Source organism: Heterocephalus glaber, unplaced genomic scaffold (assembly GCF_053883595.1).
Source record: "Heterocephalus glaber isolate CG9 unplaced genomic scaffold, H.glaber_assembly_v1.0 deba00000122, whole genome shotgun sequence".
Taxonomy (NCBI): Eukaryota; Metazoa; Chordata; class Mammalia; order Rodentia; family Bathyergidae; genus Heterocephalus; species Heterocephalus glaber.
In genome coordinates, this window is record NW_028258138.1 from 50,961,909 (window position 1) to 50,976,169 (window position 14,261).

At 38.9% G+C, this 14,261-nt stretch overlaps 1 protein-coding gene across 2 annotated transcripts in view; it reads left to right on the forward strand.

The window, feature by feature from the left end:
- The window catches only part of Nfkbiz (NFKB inhibitor zeta), a 36,256-nt gene extending 24,523 nt beyond the window's left edge, over positions 1–11,733 (forward strand). Inside the window, exons 1-12 of one of the 2 annotated variants that reach the window (XM_004857999.3) lie at positions 166–571; positions 2,788–2,927; positions 3,411–3,441; positions 3,566–3,669; positions 3,857–4,629; positions 5,361–5,466; positions 5,816–5,962; positions 6,136–6,199; positions 7,066–7,235; positions 8,178–8,288; positions 8,414–8,581; positions 10,586–11,733. In XM_004857999.3, coding sequence (XP_004858056.1) covers positions 295–571; positions 2,788–2,927; positions 3,411–3,441; positions 3,566–3,669; positions 3,857–4,629; positions 5,361–5,466; positions 5,816–5,962; positions 6,136–6,199; positions 7,066–7,235; positions 8,178–8,288; positions 8,414–8,581; positions 10,586–10,639 — 2,145 coding nt within the window. In that variant the 5' untranslated portion in view covers positions 166–294 and the 3' untranslated portion in view covers positions 10,640–11,733. Of the gene's footprint in view, positions 1–165; positions 572–2,787; positions 2,928–3,410; positions 3,442–3,565; positions 3,670–3,856; positions 4,630–5,360; positions 5,467–5,815; positions 5,963–6,135; positions 6,200–7,065; positions 7,236–8,177; positions 8,289–8,413; positions 8,582–10,585 lie in introns of those variants that run through there. The other variant, XM_087214650.1, reaches the window with a different exon arrangement.
- The last annotated feature ends 2,528 nt before the right edge of the window (positions 11,734–14,261 follow it).

The following is a 14,261-nucleotide window of genomic DNA, read 5'->3' on the forward strand; positions in this document are numbered from 1 at the left end:
GGAGCCTGGCTGGCGGGGCGAGGGCGGAGGGCGTATTGCTTCATCCTGGACATTTTACGGGAAACGGAGGAGGGGCCGAGAGGCGACCCGGGCGCCACCAATGGCCCGGCGGCGAGTGGGGGCGGCTCTGGGCGCGGCCACGGGTTAAATAGGCGGGCGGCCCCGGGTCGCGCCCGAGCCCGAGCCAGATCCCACAGTCGCCGCCGTCCCTCTGCCCGCCACAGCCGCAGAGGAGCCAGCCGCGCCGCGAGCCGGCGACGCAGGTGTCGGGCCCCGAGCGCCGAGCCTGGGAGCATGATCGTGGACGACGGCTGCGCCGGAGAGGGGCTGCTGGACGCGGCTGGCGACTGTGGTCTCATGACCAGCCCGCTCAACCTCGCCTACTTCTTCGGCGCCTCGCCGCCCGCCGCTGCCGCCCCGGGCGCCTGCGACTCCGGCTGCGCTTCGTCGGGGCCCTCGGCTCCCGGCTCGCCTGCATCCGACTCCTCCGACTTATCCGCCTCTTCCGCGTCCTCCTGCGGGGCGGTCGAGTCCCGGCCCAGAGGCGGCCACCGCGCCGAGCGCCTCCAAGGTAGCTTCGACCCGGGTGTGCGCTGGGGAGAGTGGGGCTCGCCGAGTGGGAAGTTCCTAGACCGGGCTGGAAGGCCTGCGCCGTTCTTGGCGAGGGAAACGTTAGCCATCGTTTATTAAGCGACTGCTGGGTGCCTTGCCCTGGTCTGGGCGCCAGACGTCACTCCAAGTGACGAAACAGTGGGCGAAATTGGGGCGCCACCCGGCTGGCCTCGGAGCTGGAAGCACCCGTAAGAGTAGAGCGCTGACTTCGGTGAGGAAGGCAGGACCTTAGCTTGAGAGTCCCCCTCCCAGCCTTTGTCAGTAATAAAAATGATAAAGTACTGCGATGAGGCTTTGGGTTTAATGCAGTTGTAAGTTTCTTGTGGCTCTTTTAGTGAAAAGCTATGGCATAGAGGGTAAGGCTTTGGGAATTGTGTTTAAAGTCAGGATTTATTTCTTCTAAAGTATGAAAATTTTAAATAAAAGGACTTTAAAGAAAGAAATAGCTCTTATCAAGATGGAAAAGAGAAGCTGGTCTGAAAAACACCTCTAGTTATCCTTTTAATTTGTGATGGTGGAGAGTTTCTCAAGGATGCCCAGATGTTTGCAGTCTTGTTTTTACTGTGTGTGCTCTAGCGTGGATAAGCTGTATCTGGCAAGGAAGTTATAATGGTTCCTTTCTTTGGTTGTGAGTTGGTTTCTTTTCTTAATGAGCCGTGTTGCATAACTATGGCGAAAACAGGATGCTGTTATGGGTAGACTTAACGCCTAGATAATCTCAAGTGTTGGCTAGTCTTCTTGGCATGATTTTTAGAGATCATCTCTTCCTATGTTCCCCCCATTGCTAACCACTTCTATTTTGGTTGTTTTTTAAAAGTTGTTTTAAGTGAGTTTATAAGTTTAAAAATTAGCTAAAAAGTCATTTAACAGTGCAGTATGTTAAGAATGCAGCAAATCTGCCAGGGATTTAGCTCATTGGTTCCGCCGCTTGCCTGGCAAGTGCAAGGTCCGGAGTTCGATCCCCGGTACCAAAAAAACCAGCAAATCTAAAAAGTGTGTGTATGTGTATTAAAGACTATTTCTGAGGTCCTTTGAAGTCTTTGGCCTTCATCTCTGGCAGAAACTGTTTTGCTAGTTCTTGGTTTACCACACAGACGGGGGGTTCCTGAAACTGCATTTTTTTTTTCCTCCCTGTGTTGTATTTTTAACTGTTGTCATTCCAGGGCAGTATTATGTTTGATTCTCGAAATTCAAGTATCTGTTGAAATCCCTAAACTTAAACCTAAGACCAATATTTAATTTGGCCCGTCATAGAGCTGTTTTTCTACGTGTTATATATGATATATGATACATATGGTCAAATGGACTTTTTTGTCTCATCTTAATTTTTTCCACTTTTGGCAGAGTGGCCAAATTACTCATTGCTTGATGTTTTTGAATCTGTGAGTTCAACACATATCCCAAGAGGTCATAATATAGTCATAGTCAGGAGTAGTGTACTTAGATACTAAATTGTGAAGTATCTGTTTAAATGTGAAACAAACATACTTCCTTTTTATTTAGAAGGTCTATAGAAGCAATTCTAAAAACAGTGAATGAGGGGAAATCCTATGTAGAAAAGTGTTTAAACTCAGTGACTTTAAGTTTAAGTAGCCTTCTTGGCACAGTTGAATTAAGTAAAATACTGAAAATTAATGTAAGATGTTAATTCTTAGGCTTTGGTACATTGGGATATTTGGAGGAAGTTGTTTTTTGCCTTCTTAGGTGAGTGGAATTAATAGACTTTAAATTTTCTTTGTGAACATAAAACTTTTGATTTGAAAAGCTTGAAATGTATCACATTTACCTTGCTCCCCCCCCAAGGTTTTTCCGAAATCAAGAATAATTATAAGTAAGATGAATAATTTATAAATGTATAAGATTCTGATTGGCAAAATCTTTGCTCCTGCGTTGTGGGTGGATAGTTATGAGAGACTCATAGACTTAATTTGGGTTTATCTGTTGGTTTGGGGAATCTCTGACCAGGCTGAGCTTTAATTCCTGAGGGTGCCTGGTGGGGAAAGCTATCAGGCAACCACTGTTGGGTAGAGCTGGTATTGACAGAGACTGTTAACTAGAGCAAGTTGGAAAGGCTGTGCAGTCTGTTGCTTAGGGACTTTAAACATTAGGCAGCCATGCTTTGGGAGTTATTACGAAGAGACATAACTGGGATATGTTTTGTTTTCTCTTGAACAGTGGAGCCCCATATGGGGGTTGGCAGGCAACAGAGAGGACCCTTTCAAGGTGTTCGTGTGAAGAACTCAGTGAAGGAACTCTTGCTGCACATCCGAAGTCATAAACAGAAGGTTTCTGGCCAAGCTGTGGATGATTTTAAGGTGGCACCTATGTTTTTATTTTTTATTTTGAGTTAAGTTTGGGAGGAGATAAATCTGTCAGAATTATTCTCTGCTAACCTAGGTCCAATAAGTTTCTTGCAGTTCTTCATAGAAAACAAAGTGCATAGGATAGACCATATTTGTCTTGCTGTTTGCTATGTTCCTGTCGCTTAGCCCAGTGCCAGGCACCTGGAAATTGTTCAAGAAAAATTTAATGAATGAGTAAATGAAAGCAATTTAGGGGCAAGGAAGTAAATAGGGTTCAATTAAAATGAAACATTCATCTTGACCCTAATTAAGCTGAGGTAAAAGTGAAAATGGAGGTGTAGAAAGGTACAAAGTGAGATAGAAAATAGATACTGAGAGTAGCTAAATCAGAGACTTACGGTGCACTGTAAAGGGTGACAGAAGTGAGTCTTTATTGGTGTATTTTAAGTAGAAAGCCATTTTATATACACTAAATTGAAAATTTTTTTCTTATAGACACAAAGTGTGAACACTGAGCAATTCCCAGGTAAGAGTTACTTCTATTCAAAATTTTTTTATTGGCACTTTAGAGTGAAATAATTTAGTGTTGTTATGAGTAAAATTTGTACAATAAAATGATCATAGATTTCATATCCCTTTCTTGGGTACAGAATTGAAGAACCCAGTATCATACAGTGGGAAAAGGAAAGGACCTGATTTTTCAACTGATGGACCAGCTTGCAAAAGGCCACCCCTGTTGCATACCCAGTTTCTGGTGAGTATCTCACTGTTTTCCTGTGATTTCTGGAATAATTTTATTATTTTAAAATTTTCTTTGTATTTTTGGTGCTAGGGAGTGAACCAATATAGCATGTGCTCTACCACTGAGCTACATTCCCCCAGCCCCTAGAATAATTTTAGAAGGAAGTCAAGTATGCAAGTTGCATTTTCTTTCTTTCCAGACACCACCTCAAACACCAACGCCTGACGAGAGCATGGAAGATGTTAATCACGATGAATCTAAACCGGACAGCAGTGCTGATCTGCTTCAGAACATTATAAACATTAAGAACGAATGCAGCTCAGTTTCCCTGAACACAGTCCAAGTTAGCTGGATGAGTTCTGTGGTACCCCAGAGCTCCCCCCGAGAGCAGTGTCAAGACTTCCATGGAGGGCAGGTCTTCTCTTCACCTCAGAAGTATCAAGTGTTCCAAGTCAGCAGCTCTGCACAAGTGATGGACCAGGCCTCCATGTACCAGTATTCTCCACAGAGCCAGAACATAGAGCAGCAGCAGCAGTACACCCACAACCCAGCTCTGGAATATAGCCCTTACTTTACAACTTCCCAGTCCCCCAGCTGTGAACCAAATCTCTCTGACAGTCAAGAACCACAGTTCTGTCCAAACCAAAGTTTCACATCTCTCCTAAGTGGTCATGGGGAATCTGAGAATATTGCTGTTCCCATTCAGACTTCCCTCAGTGTCCAGCAGCAGAATGATGCTCACTTGCAGAACTTCAACCTGATCTCAGACAGTGCCTGTGGGTCCATGGGGGCACACAGTACAGGCTGTACCTCTTTAAGCACTTCACTGCCATTCCCGAACATCATCGGAAGTCCAATGAACACCACTCAGTTAGGGAAGTCATTTTTTCAGTGGCAAGTAGAGCAAGAAGAAAGCAAGTTGGCAAATATTTCTCAAGACCAGTTTCTTTCAAAGGACGCAGATGGTGACACGTGAGTATTCTTTTATCTCATGTTAATGAGTCACACATGTTGAACCTAGTGGGCACAGACTTTTTCAAGTCTACCAAGTTACAGCTTAGTATTTGGCTAAATAAGCTGACTAGTATAGGTAGAAGTGCTACTCAGTGCTAGTTAATATTTCAAGAAAAGGTCTTTTATTTTTTTGACTAAAAATATTACCTGTTTTAATTTCATAGAAATACATATGTCTTTGAAAAATTGCTTTTAGAAGATTGTGTCTATAGTGCAGAAATAATTTAGGTTATGATTAGGCTTAAACTGTAAGTTGATTTGTAGACTGAATCCTAATCTGTCTTGCTGTCTTTATGACCTTGGACAAATTACTGAAAATCTGTATGCCTTTATTTCTTTACGTGTAAGTGATAATACCTCCCTGATAGAATTTTTATGAGTATTAATAATAAAGTGGGCTGGGGATGTAGCTTAGGGGCATTGTGCCTGCCTTGCAAGCTCAAGGTCATGTGTTCGATCCCCAGTACCAAAAAAAAGTGAACAGCATGGTGTTTGGCATTTTTTTTCTCTTTTTATTTGTTAGCCTAACTCATCTAGTTCAGAAACATTATCAATCTAGCAAAAAAGACAAATTATGCTCTAGTTTCATTTGAGTGCACCAATATATATCAAAAAAGGGCTGCAGATGAATTTTTAAAAAGAAGCTTTGTGAACCAAGTAATTTATCTCTTCTTTTCCTTGTTCCTCAGTTTTCTCCATATTGCTGTTGCCCAAGGGAGAAGAGCACTTTCCTATGTTCTTGCAAGAAAGATGAATGTACTTCACATGCTAGATATTAAAGAGCACAATGGACAGGTGAGGATCTTGAGAGTCTGAAATGGCAAAGGTGTGGTTATGGTGAAGTGAATAATACCCACTGTCATGTGTAGGTTGTGTCAGTGCTCAAGATCAAGAGAGACTTGGTTAATATTAACTTTGAGATATTGACTTTTTGCCACTGTCCACCTTGAAGGTATTAATGTTAACTTTGTAGTTATTTGATCAAAGACCATGTATAAGTAAGCCACTCCCTATGCTTATTTTAGTTTCCTTGTCATATAGTATTGGATTGCTTATTAATAGGATTTATTTTCTCTGGGGAGTTTAGTTTCATATTCTTTGTTATGATAATGTTTAAATATTTTTTTTCTTTGAATATCCACAGAGTGCCTTTCAGGTTGCAGTGGCTGCCAATCAGCATCTCATCGTGCAGGATCTGGTAAACCTTGGGGCCCAGGTGAACACCACAGACTGCTGGGGAAGAACACCTCTGCATGTTTGTGCCGAGAAGGGACACTCCCAGGTGCTTCAGGTAAGAGGCAGTGAAGCCTCTTATTCAGGTCCCAAGACCAGGGCTTGGATATTGGAAGCTGCGAGTTGCAATAATCTGTTTTGAGTTGATGTATTCATTTCTTGGGATACTAGGAGAAAAGTATCTGTATACCTTGTCTTTAGCTGATGGTTATCTGTTTTAAAATTTTGCAGGCGATTCAAAAGGGAGTAGTGAGGAGCAATCAGTTTGTGGATCTTGAGGCAACTAACTATGATGGTAAGCAACTGCAGCTTAATTGGATAAATACCATGAGGAAAGTGAGGCCCATGTGATCTTAGAGCATTAAGTATCATATTAAGAAGGAAGGGAGGGGATTAAAAATACAGTCTTCTGGGCCGGGGATTTAGCTCAGTGGTTCCGGCACCTACCTTGCAAGTGCAAGGTCCCGAGTTCCATCCCCACTACCAAACAAAAAAAAACTACAGTGTTCTTTTTTATGCAATGGAATAGTACTCAGCTATAAAGAAGGATAGACTTGAGACATTTCTAGGTAAATGGGTGCACCTTGAGACCATACTCTTTAAATGGAATAAATTTGACACATATGTGTAAATGCCATATTGTTTCTCTGGTGTGAGGAAACCAAAAGTGTAAATAAGAATCAAAATGTATAATACATACTGTGAAATAAGAAGAAAATGTTCAAATGGGAAAGGGAACTAGGGAGGGCAGAGGGGAAAACGAAGGAAGTGAAAAGAAAAATAAAATGAGGAAAGAAGGAAAAAAAATGGACACAAAGGTTCTGTAGATAAGGAGGGGAAGAGGAGTTGAAGGGAAGTTAGGGGAATGGGAAAAAGAAAATCAAGATATAGCATGTACAGGTACAAATTCCCTATGATAAGCTCATTATGTATACCTAAAATGTACCAATAAACTTATTTAATTAAAAAAAAACTACAGTGTTCTGTATATAAAATTAGCACTCAACCCTGATAGAGGGCATATTCAGATTGCCTTACTAGTTTTTGTGGAGCCCATGTATAGGTAAAGTGAGAGACCATCATCCTCAAGATTTGTTATTATAGAATGACCAAAAGACTTGATGGGATAATGACCATTTCTTTATCATCCATTTCTCCCAGGCTTGACTCCTCTCCATTGTGCAGTCGTGGCCCACAATGCTGTAGTTCATGAACTCCAGAAAAATCAACAGCCTCATTCACCTGAAGTTCAGGAGCTTTTACTGAAGAATAAGAGTCTGGTTGACACCATTAAGTGTCTGATTCAAATGGGAGCATCAGTGGAAGCAAAGGTAAATTTACAGAAGGTGTTATAGATAGGGTAGTTTGTAGTAAAAGACCTTTGTCCTAAGTACAGATAAAAACCTTTTTTTCTTGTTTTTAATTGAATAGAGTAAGTAGCAGTGTACAGATAGTTAAGAAATATAAATTTTAAAAGATCCTTTAATCTGCTTTTTTGATTTGCTTGTAATTTATAAATTATTATACAAAGTGATCATTTAGCTATGAATAAACTAGTTTGAAAGGAAAAGAAAATGCTCAAAATTGATGTCACTTTGGCTTCGATTTTCATATGCTGATAGATATTTTTGTAAGGATTCCTTTGTTGTAGGATTTGGACTTAATCTGGTTTTTTTTTTGTTTTTTTGTTTTTGGTACCGGGAATCGAACTCTGGTCCTTGTGCTTGTGCAGCAGGCAACAAAACCACTGAGCTAAAACCCCGGCCCCTAACCTGTTTTTTAAACTGGAAAATATTTTATTCTTTTTAAATTTGGGGTGCATTTACTGAGTATCTCTGATGCCCCAAAGCACTGTGTAAGGTGGGGGATGCCTTCATCATAAACCATTTGGGCCCTAGGGGAGCTTCCTATCTAATAGATGAGACGAGAGATATGGCTTATAGCTCTACATAGTGGTCACTAATCCTGAAGACACAAGGGGCACATAATAAATGGCTCATTGATATCATACACAATAAGAGTATTATTTTATGTCTTTCATTTTATGGCCACCCTGTATACAAGAGTAGCCTGTGATAAGAGCCAAGAAGACTAATAGGGAATTTAAGAGGAATAAGAGATTCTATTTAGTTTTGGGTTCAGGAAGGCTTTGTGGAGAAGGAAGCATTCAAAGTAAGTTTCTAAGGCTGATTCAGACTAAGACAGGGTGAAAAGTGTATTGTAAGGCATGAAATCTGAATTTTCATTTTTTATCCTTTCTTACCTTTGACAAGGATCGTAAAAGTGGCCGCACAGCCCTGCATTTGGCAGCTGAAGAAGCAAATTTGGAACTTATCCGCCTCTTTTTGGAGCTGCCCAGTTGCCTGTCTTTTGTGAATGCAAAGGTACTTTTAGAAAGTTTTACCAATACCAGACTGGGAATGACCTTTTTTATACCTTCTTTAAGCTTGAGTTCCTTTCATAAAAGTCCCCCTTCCTGACATGTGTTATTTCATTTCTTTGTCTTTAGGCTTACAATGGAAACACCGCCCTCCACGTTGCTGCCAGCCTGCAGTACCGGGTTACACAGTTGGATGCTGTCCGCCTGTTGATGAGAAAGGGTGCAGACCCAAGTACCCGGAACTTGGAAAATGAACAGCCTGTGCATTTGGTTCCTGATGGCCCTGTGGGAGAACAGGTGAGGGTCACAGCTTGGAGAGGAGGTACCTTAGGCACTCCAGTCTGAAATTAGAGCGGGAAGGGGTTGTGTGGAAGACCACCTGGTCCTCCGCAGGGGCATTGTCAGTGTCCAGCTGTCACAACAGTTATTGCAGCATTTTGGAGTTAACTTTGTTTCCAAGGGAAGAATAGGAGGTTTGGGCTTTATGCTTGGACCCGGATAGTCTTTTTTTCTCTTCATAGACCAACTTGGGTTCAGACTAGAGTTATGTCAGAATGGTTCAAGGTTTGGAAGCTAATGAAAGAGAAGGTTCTAAGGTTCCTGCAAGTACCATGGAAAGAGAATCTTAGTTTTGTAAGCCGTGAGGCTTCAAAATATTGTGTGTATTAGATGAGTTAATATCTAGAGAATGTTCCAAAAAGTCCCAGGCACATAGTAAATGCTCTGTAAACATCAGCTGTTAAAATTATTTCTGTGTACTATACTAAGTGATACTATACTAGAAATGCAAAGGCTATGTATGTAATTTGGAACTTAGGAGTGTTTTATACCTTAAAATTAATCAAATGTAGTTATATGCTATCACTGAGGATTGAATAATTTTATGTGAACTTGCTAGATAATAAGAACTAAGCTTTAAGAAATTAAAATATTTTTGATAGAAATCTTTTCCTGGGGTTGGGGGGGGGAAATCAGAGTAACTGTGGCTTTGATCATTACATTACTAGTTAACAAAATATTTGGAATGCAGCTCAGCTTTTTCTTTGATTCCTAGCTTGCACTATGACCATAATGTTATAGCAACTCCTATTTGTAAAGCTCTTTACAACTTAAGTTTCTTGATAGTTTACCTCTTAATAGTTAACATATTTTGTAGTAAATTGTCAGAAAATTGATACAGAGGTTTCAAGGACAGAAGTCTTCATTAACTAATAGATGGCAGAGTCCTAAGCCCAGTGTTTGCTTCTGCTTTACTGTTTGTGGTTGGCAGCAATAACACAGTGCTCCCAGGGATCAATGAGGTGTGGAGGCCCATTTGTTTCTTCAATAAAGGTCCTTACATTACTCCCCTCTTTGCTTGTGTATGTGTTGAGGGGACAGGATCTCTTCCTGTGCTTTTATTGTCAGCCTGCACTGAATGGATGTGCTGCTTTTTAGCAGCTGTAGTTGTATCCTTTACCCCAGTCCTCTTTCTTTTAAATCGTCACTTTTAGTCTGTTGTAGTCTGAGAGAAAGAGAATAAAATTGTCAGAATGGGCCATAAAAATCAATATGCCATCGTTACTTTCTTATATAAATATTCTTCCAAATAACAAATGATTAGGAAAAGAATAGAGGCCCTAAATAGTTGGAGATTTTCAAGCTTCAAATGATTTTTAATAGAAATGTTTTACTGTCTTTCACTCAAGGATCATAATTGAAGACTTGAAATTAGTTTTAAATGGAGTTGTAGTGTATTTAAAAGTCATTTAAATCTTGACAAATATCCTGCATGTTATTTATATGTTTATAGGTTAGTAGGAGTGGTGTAGAGTACAGTGTATAGAGTACTTTTGCTTGTAAAGAATTTGGTTTGCAAAGAAAAGCATTTGGAAAAATTTTGCTTTTGTTTGCAAATTTTGCATTGAGTGACAAACACGACCATGGCTATTTTTCCAAATATGGAAAAGTGGCCATCTTTTCCAGAATCATGGAACAAATTAGGTTTCTGAACCAAAGCACAGCTGTATATAGGAAAGGAATGCAACTCAGAAAGAAATATATCACTTTGACCATCAGAAATAAACCTCACAAGCTTGGTGTTATGGCATATGCCTGAATCCTAGCACTCTGGGAGGCTGAGGCAGGAGGATCCCAAGTTCAAGGGCACCCTGGGCAACTTAGTGACTTAGGAAGACCCTGTTTTAAAACTTAGAAAAAAAAAAAGAGCTGGAGATGTAGCTCATTGCAAAGGCTCTAGGTTCAATTCCCAGTAATACAACAATCATCCAACCTTACAAATCCTATTTCTTTCTCTTCCAGATCCGACGTATCCTGAAGGGAAAGTCCATTCAGCAGAGAACAGCACTGTATTAGCTCCATTGATTTGGAGCCTGGTCGGCAACCCTCACTGTCAGTTAGGCAGTCCTAATGTATCTGTACATAGACCATTTGCCTTGTACTGGCAAATGTAAGTTGTTTCTATGAAACAAACATATTTAGTTCACTATTGTATAGTGGGTTATATTAAAAGAAAAGAAATATGTCTAATTTTTTTTGGCAGATTTGCATATTTCATACCTAGGTATTTGGGATCTAGACATTTGAATTTGATATGCGTGGTAAAATTACCTTAAATTAACAGTAGTGTTTGGATAGGAAAAGACTTTGATTTGTGGTATAAGGGCATTGCTCATGTAGCTAGTGCCAGTTGCAAAGCAGAAGAATAGTAAATGTTTCTTTAAGAAAAAATGAAAGCATTTGAAAGGGAAAAAAATAATCTGGATATAGGGCTTAGGGTTCTTTTGGCCTGGCACTTATTGACATTGACAAGTTTCTAGTCATTGGACTAAATGAAAAGGCATCTTGGTTAGGATTTGACCTTTGCAAACTGTATGAGTTGTTACTTTTGTTTTTAAAAATACTGTACATATTTGGTCAATAACATGGACGTTTGAAATGTGTAAATCAGTAAATAGTAAAGAAATGAACTGTCACTACTTTTTAAAATTGTACACATATAAAGGAGCTATTAGTTTGTAATCACCCAACTAAAATCTCTGTAGATATGGCAAAGGGGGACTTGGTCCCTAATTAGCTGAAAGAACTACCAGTATGTTTGAATTGTAAAATATGCTTCTCATGGATTAAAATGAGACACATTGTTGTAGATTATTGCATGTTTTTGAAGAGAAGTTCTTTATGGCTTGCTTACCTTCTAGAATTTATAAGTTCTTTTGAAATTTTGTTTTTTATCTTTATATTGAAACATGTCTTCCTATTTTCAGTTGTCAATTAATGGTAATGTTTCATGATGTTCATCTTATCATTTAAAAATGTTTTATTTTTTGAATGTTAATTCTGTTAACATTGTTTTGCTTATGTCTGGTATGCCCCAAGGAATATATTTGGCTTGATTGCACACTGATTATGATAAATATGATTAATTAAAAGTATTTTTTAAAAAATGATGTCTTATAAGTGAGTTATCATCTTTGTAGCTAAGTATTTTTTAAAAAGATAACAGATACACCCTTTGGATTGATCACATTGTTCAACCCAGCTCAGTATTTCTTGTGGACAAAAATTTGATATAGACAGTTGGTATCTAGAAATATGAGAGATGAAAACCAGCCCAGTCACAGTGAAAAAACTCATAGTTTTAAATAAACATTAATATACTAATTTATCTTAAGGGTAAGCATTTTCTTTTTTTGTGCCTTACTTTTATTTCTGTAGTTAGAAAAATTACTTTTAATGGCAAATATAATTATTTTTATATTACTTAATATATTTTATTTTTCATTAGTACATGTTTGCCATGCATAATGAATACATTCATCATGGGGAGTTGGTACTTAATATATTAATTTATATTTTTTGGGAGCATCTTTTCTGAAGGTATGTAACATTTAACATCAAAACTACTTGCTAATAAGTTCATTAGTAGAAGAGATTTTTTTAAGTCCTGAAAATATTATGTAAGTTTAATATATACTATTGACCATTAAGAAGTTTATACATTAGCCGGGGATTTAACTCAGTGGTTCTGTCTGCCTTGCAATTGCAAGGTCCTGAGTTCGATCCCTGGTACCAAAAAAAAGAAAGGCACAAATAATATTAAAAAAAAGTTTATACACTAAAAAAAGCTTAAGTGGGAGCAGTAACCACAGGAAAAACAGTTTGGAGAGAAAATCCGGGAACAGTAATGTTCTTTCTGTACACAGCATTTCGAGCTGTGTGAACAAATCCATATCTTAGTGTCAGTCATTACAATTACTACACACAAAGCCTAATTATTAAAATTGCTGTTGAGAATCTGATGAAAGTAATGAATTCTTTCCCTAGAAAAACATACAAGTGGTATGTTGGTCCACAAACTATTCTTTACATGATTTTGGTTGCAAACTGAACTGAATGAGAACCGAATCAAATTTTCCTGTAAGGTCAACATTGACCCTAAACACTGAATTTGATTTGGTTCTTGTCCAATTCAGTTAATGACCAGAATCGTGGAAAGAATTGTTTGTGAACTGAGGCACCACTGAATAAGCATATAAGCTATCATTAAAAAAAAAAAGGAATGTTTAAATTAAAAATTTATTACAGTAAGAGACATTGCAATGAACTCCCCTCAAAATAACTTTCCCTTCTATCAATTCTATCCTATCAATTCTTGCCACTTTCTGAAGCAGCTCTGGAAGTCCTCTTTCCTGAGTGCCTTTAGTTGCACTCCTTAGGGCTGCCTCAATGTCCTGAATCCAAAACATTTACCTTTTACTGTCTTTTTGACTAGTGAAGAGCCAGAAGTCACTCAAAGTGACAGATCTGGTGAATAAGGTGAATGAGGCCACACTAATATTTTTACAAGCTTACCTTTTTCCACTGGATGGTATTTAGCAGCAGCATTCACTGAATTTTTTATCACACCTTGTAAAGACACAAAAGAGGATCTCCAGAATTCCTCAGGAAGTGACAAGAATGATGAAAAGTGTTCAAAGCCAAGGGGAGTATCTTGAGGGGGATTAATGACAATGTGTCTTTTCCTGTAATATTTAAAAATTTGTACATTCACTGTATATTGTGATCACACCTCATATAGTATATATAGAAATGTGGTATGCAGTATCAGGGGCTTCACAGACCCAGAAGACTGACTCCTAGGCTAAGAATCTGTAGTTCAATTTCTGTGCAATCAAGTAAAATTTTTTATATAAGTAAAATCTTAAGAGTTAATTTGCTTTGCAAATATAACCTGATGATAAACAGAACGGTGCAAATGACATGCCCTAGTTACAATTCTGGGGCAGAGTTTAGTCTAAATTAATTGGGAAATGTGGGCTTCAAAGAGTAGCTGTATTTGGGCAGTAGCCACTTTTTAGTGACAGAATGGGTTGCTGGCATGCCCCAGGGGATGATGTAGCAACTGATTAATGCCTAAAGTGTGTTAGGCACACGGATCCTGGGGTATAGACAGTAGCTTTGAAGATGAAATAATGAGCCATCTAGTCTATTTTTATGGTTTCAGAAGACATTTTTCTAAGATCATTCTGGTTTCTAAGTTCCCCAGGTGTATTAATCTGCTGAGTCTGGGTAATAAATAATCACAAACTTGGTATCTTAAACAAGAAAAATTCATTCTCTTACAGATCCTGAACCCATAACTAAAATCAGGGTGTTAGCAAGACCACACTCCTCTAAAGGCTATAAGGGACATCTCTTTACCTATTCCAGCTTCTGATGACTCCGGATGTTCCTTGCATTGTGACAGTATAACTACAATCTCTGCTTCCATCTTTTTTTCCTGTGTCTCTCCTTTGTACATCTCTTAGGACACTTGTCAGTGGATTTAGGCTTATCTAAATAATCCAGGATTACCTTATCTCAAGGTTATTAATTACATGTGTGAAGATCCTTTTTCCAAATAAGGTCAAATTCACAAGTTCTAGGATTTTGATGTTGGAAATATCTTTTTGGCTTCACCATTTAACCCACAATA